Raw genomic sequence first — 4,675 nt, 5'->3', positions numbered from 1 at the left:
CAGACCACTGGAGCAGCTGCTGGGGATGGTGACACATGGCAGGGGGGTCACAGACGCCTTCCAGAGCCAGGAGGCCCCCCCAAGAGCAATGATATGGGGGTCACAGACCCCTGGAGCAGCTGCCACCAATTGTGGCCCAGGTAGTCACTGTGCAAAAAGCCCCCCAAAAATGGGCTGGGGGTGCAGGTATCCCCCCTACCCTGCTCACCTGGCCAGGCCTGCAGCAGGTAATGCAACACCTCGATGTGCCTCTTGAAGTCAACGGCACTGGCGATGTCCTCGCTGTGGGCATAGCTGCGGTTGCCGGTGCCGGTACCGGTGCCGGAGCGCCGGGGCTCCTGGTTCTGGGTGAGCAGGACGGGCCCGAAGCAGACGGCGATGTTCTGCGAGTTCATGCGGTTGAAATCGTGGAAGGAGGCCACCAGGCTGAGGTGGTCCAGGAGCCGCGTCAGTGTGGCCTGGGGGACAAGGTGGCATCAACAGGGATGTCCTCTGATGCCACCCCGTTGTCCCACACCCTCCCAAAACAGAGCAGAGGGGAATCGCCCCAGGGGACTTGGCTGTGGATGGTCCCTGGAGCCGAGTCACACAGTGAATGCAGAGGTGGAAATAAATGCTTAAATATCAGAGGGATGTGAAGACCTGCCCCGACCCCCCCCCCAAAAAAAAATTCTTGGGGGGGTCCTGAGTAGGGAGGTGACACAGGGACATGCCCCATGTCACAGGTCAAGAAATAAGGACTGTCTGCAGTGGCGAGTTGGGATGGGGGGAGACCACGGGGCTGAGCAGCAATGAGATCCCCCCCCGTAATCCCTCACCACAACTGGGCACCCCCTTTTTTGGTGCTGGGCACCCCCTTTTTTGGTGCTGGGCACTCACCTTCTCAACATCGGGCAGGCAGTCGAGCAGGGTGACAGCGTCCCGCTCTCCTGGGGGGGTCCGGAGGGGTCGCTTGGCCATGGCCTCCAGCACAACGTGGTAGAGTGTGGGGGTGATGAGCGGCGTGGGCAGCTCCCGCAGGTAATCCTTGAGGATCCCTGCAGGTGACAGGACGCAGGGGGGGACGGGACATCAAGTGTGGTCCCGTGGGGTGCACGGGAACCTGCAGGGGCACCCCCACCCCAGGACGAGCACCCACCCGTGATGACGTTGATGTCGGGGTAGAGCTGCTCTGAGAGCGTCACGGCCGCGCTGTCCCTCTCAAAGGCGTCACGAAGCTCTTTCTTGACAGCGGCTGAGCCACAGAGCCGGTACAATCCCACCACCTGCAAACGGGGACACCGTCACTGTGGTTTTGGGGGGGTTCATCCACCGCAGCCCCCTACAGCCGTCACTGTAAGTCCCCGCTCACCTTCAGCCCTCGTTTCTCTATCTCGGCCACGCATTTCTGGATGAGCAGAGGCACTTTGGTGGCCGTCTTCTCCCTCTCCACCAGCTGGCCCAGCTCCACGCCGAAGACACGGGGTTCCCGATCACCAGGACTGTCCCACTGCTCCACCAAGGTGAATTTGGAGTAGAGGATACCGCGAGGTTGCAGCCGCACTGCCAGCTGCTGGGCCCGGCAACCTGTGGAGCCGAGCGGTGCTGTCAACAGGGTGCCGAGTCACCAAAACCCAAACCGACCCCACCACCCGGCCATACCTCTGAAGATGTGGGGCAGGACCACAGTGCCATGGCAGCAGAGACGGTTGCGGCAAGAGGTGGGATCCCAGGAGAAGACGATCACCTTGAGGTGCCGGGCACCCTCCAGCTCCAGGTTGAAGGTGTGGTTGAGGCCGAGGAACGCCGTCTTGCAGGGCAGCAAAGCTGTGCGAGCCCGGTTGGCCGCATCCACCTGCAAGACGCAGAAAACCTCCCGGGCTTCGGCCCGTGGTGGCTTCAGGTCCCGCACGCCGTGGAGGTGGACGCTCACCAGCCCCGAGATGTGTTGCCCGCACCGTGGCGGCATCTCCCCGCAGCTGTAGGGGCGGAAAGCGCCCACATCCAGCCCGTTTTCCCCATCCTCCGGTTCGGCACGCACCCCGGCTTTAGCCGGCAGCTCTGGGGAGTCGCCGTCACTCAAGTAGCCGCCTTTGCCAGCCGCTTTGGCTCGCGGCAGCCCTGGCCGTGAAGCCACGCTGCTGTCTAGGTGGTAGCGGCTGATGACGTTGCTGGATTCCTTGCGGCTTTCGGAGGGCGAGGTGCCACCCTCTTGGCCCCGGGGACGGGGGCTGCGTAGGCTCAGCTTCCTCCGTAGCTCCGGCAGCTTCTTCATCTTCATGGAGAGACGACGTACGGTACCTGGGGACTTCACCTTGTTGAGGGAACGGCCCTTCTTGGGGCTGGTGGGGGGCGAGGGGGTGGTCAGCCCTGTCCCCGAGCTCACGCATGGGATCGGCATCTTCACTGTGGGGGGGAAAAAGGGGTGAGTGGGTCCTGGGGGCGTGCACTGGGAAGCCTGGGTGGGCCAGGGCTGCTCCCCAGAAACTGCTGTGGGGTGGAGGGAGGGTCCCGTGGGATGGGGTGGTGGTGGGGACGACGACAACAATGTCCTGGGGGATAGGGAAGGGATGGAGACTGCAGGGTCTGGGGGACACTTCCCTGGGGGGGGGACAGGGACTGTGGGGTCCAGAAGACGGTCTCCTGGGGGATGGGGAAGGGATGGGGACTGTAGGGTCCAGGAGACATCCTTGGGGACAGGGATGGTGAGGTCCCTTCTGGGAAGGGACAGAAACCACTGGCCTGGGGATAGGGAAGGGATGGGGACCAAGGGATTGGGATGGTGCTGTCCTAGGTGACAGGGACCATGGGGTCCGGGGGACACGGACCATTGGGTCTGGGGACCATGGGGTACAGGGGACACCAGGGACAGGGACTATCAGGTTTAGGGACCACAGGGTCCAGAAAACCTCATGGGGGACAGAGAAAGGACAAAGACCACAGGGTACTGCAGATGGAGACAGGACCGTGTCCAGGGGACACTCTCCTGGAGGGGTGACAGGAGGACAAGGGCTTTGGGGGACCGGGGGCCACCACTGTCCCACCTCTCCGACCTGTAGTCACGTGCCGGCCCTCACCACAAGCCTGGGTCCTGCTGACTCCCTGCTCCTCTCCTCGGCCAGCCGTGGACAGCGCTGGGGCCGTGCTGCTGCGAGGTCCGGAGCTCTCTGCCATCCCCAAACCACCACGGGGGGGGTCTTCCCTACCCGTCTTCGGGGGTGACTCCCCACCACGGCCCCTCTCGATGTCACGACTCCCTCCGCTCCATGTCTTCCAGGAGCTCCCAGGCTGGGGGTCCTCATCTTCGGGGATGGGATTGTACCAAATCTCGCCCTCGCTGCCAGCAGCGCCGGCATCCACCTCAGCTCCACCGCCCAGCTCATCCAGGCCTGGTCCCTTCACCGACGACAGCACCCAGTGCCGGCTGCTCCGCTCCAAACTCTGCAGGTAGGCACCGTGCCCAGGGCTCCTACTGAGACCACCCAGCTCCCCAGAGCCGTTCACCGCCTCGGCTTCCTCCGCCGGCTCCATGTCTTCCTCGCTGGGCTGCTCAATGCCGGGCCGGGGACTGCTAGCAGCAGGGTCCGGCTTGCTGGCATCTGCCGGATCTGGGGTGGCTTTGGGAGGCAGTAGCTGCCTCTCATCGCGGCCGCCGCAGGAAAACCGGGCCCAATTTTGCTTGCGGGATGCTGCCGGCACCGGCTCCACCGATGCCGCCTCGGGGTCCACCGGAGAATCAGGGCTTGGCGGAGGATGCTCTGTGGGAGGAAGGAAAAGAGCTGGGCTGAGTACGGGGGTTCCCAAAACACCAACGGGGAGCCCACCGGGACACGAGGACCTCCCTCTCTTGTCCGTCCGCCCCCGAGCATTCCGCCATGCCACCCACCATCCTCACCCTGAATCCGTTGCCGTCCCGAATGGGACCCCCCTTCCCCATGCCGGCTCTGCCGGGGCGGCGGGCAGGCGCAGGCAGCTGCGCGTAGACCCTTGCCAAGCGGGATTTCCGGTTGTTTACTGCTGGCCGGACCCGTGGCCGTGCTCCCACCGCCCTGGTGTGGGCAAGGGGAGCCGCAGCAAGGAAATGGGGGGGGGCATGGCTGAACCCCTCTGCACCCCAATAGGGACAGGGCGCACCCCAATAGGGATGGGGGTGGCTCTGCCCGTGTCCCTTGGCTCTGTGCCGCAAGGCAGGGTCCTGTCCCCCCCTGCCTCACACACACACACGGGGGGGGTCACCCCAATAGTGCACCCCCATTCCCTGCACACACACCCCCAGTTCATTTGTGCCCCCCCCCCGTTGTCTGCATCCCTCCAACTTGTGCATCCCAATCTCCCCTCACACCTCTCTACCCTGTGCAGCCCAACGTCCCCTGCCTTGTGACCCCAATCCCCCTGCACCCACAGCCCCCCCACCGTGGCACCCCATGGACCCCCACAATCTCCAGGATCCTCCCCCCCAGCCCCATGACACCATGGCTCGGTGTGGGGCTTCCCCAGAGATGTGGGGTGGGGGCAGGAGGGACCTGGGGGGGGGAGCCTCCAATTGCTGTAGGGTACTGAGGGAGCTGGGTGATGGGTGCCCCTTCCTTGGGGGGCAGGAGGGAAAATGGGGACATGGAGCGGGGGGGCTTGCTGGGGGAACAGGACCCCAGGGTAATGGGAGACCCTTTCTGGGGGGGTGGGAGATATCCCTTCG

At 64.5% G+C, this 4,675-nt stretch overlaps 1 protein-coding gene across 1 annotated transcript in view; it reads right to left on the bottom strand.

Moving 5' to 3' along the window:
- Positions 1–3,916, bottom strand: part of SYDE1 (synapse defective 1, Rho GTPase, homolog 1 (C. elegans)) — a 4,379-nt gene extending 463 nt beyond the window's left edge. Inside the window, exons 1-7 of the mRNA XM_010568888.1 lie at positions 3,793–3,916; positions 3,186–3,737; positions 1,642–2,385; positions 1,352–1,566; positions 1,139–1,265; positions 880–1,037; positions 166–458 (exon numbers count right to left, since the gene is read on the bottom strand). Coding sequence (XP_010567190.1) covers positions 166–458; positions 880–1,037; positions 1,139–1,265; positions 1,352–1,566; positions 1,642–2,385; positions 3,186–3,737; positions 3,793–3,916 — 2,213 coding nt within the window. The remainder of the gene's footprint in view (positions 1–165; positions 459–879; positions 1,038–1,138; positions 1,266–1,351; positions 1,567–1,641; positions 2,386–3,185; positions 3,738–3,792) is intronic.
- Positions 3,917–4,675: the final 759 nt, after the last annotated feature.

This window comes from Haliaeetus leucocephalus, unplaced genomic scaffold (genome assembly GCF_000737465.1).
Source record: "Haliaeetus leucocephalus isolate CR32 unplaced genomic scaffold, Haliaeetus_leucocephalus-4.0 Scaffold261, whole genome shotgun sequence".
In the NCBI taxonomy this organism is placed as follows: Eukaryota; Metazoa; Chordata; class Aves; order Accipitriformes; family Accipitridae; genus Haliaeetus; species Haliaeetus leucocephalus.
Note: the sequence above shows the minus strand (reverse complement) of the source record. Positions and strands in the feature narration are given on the sequence as shown.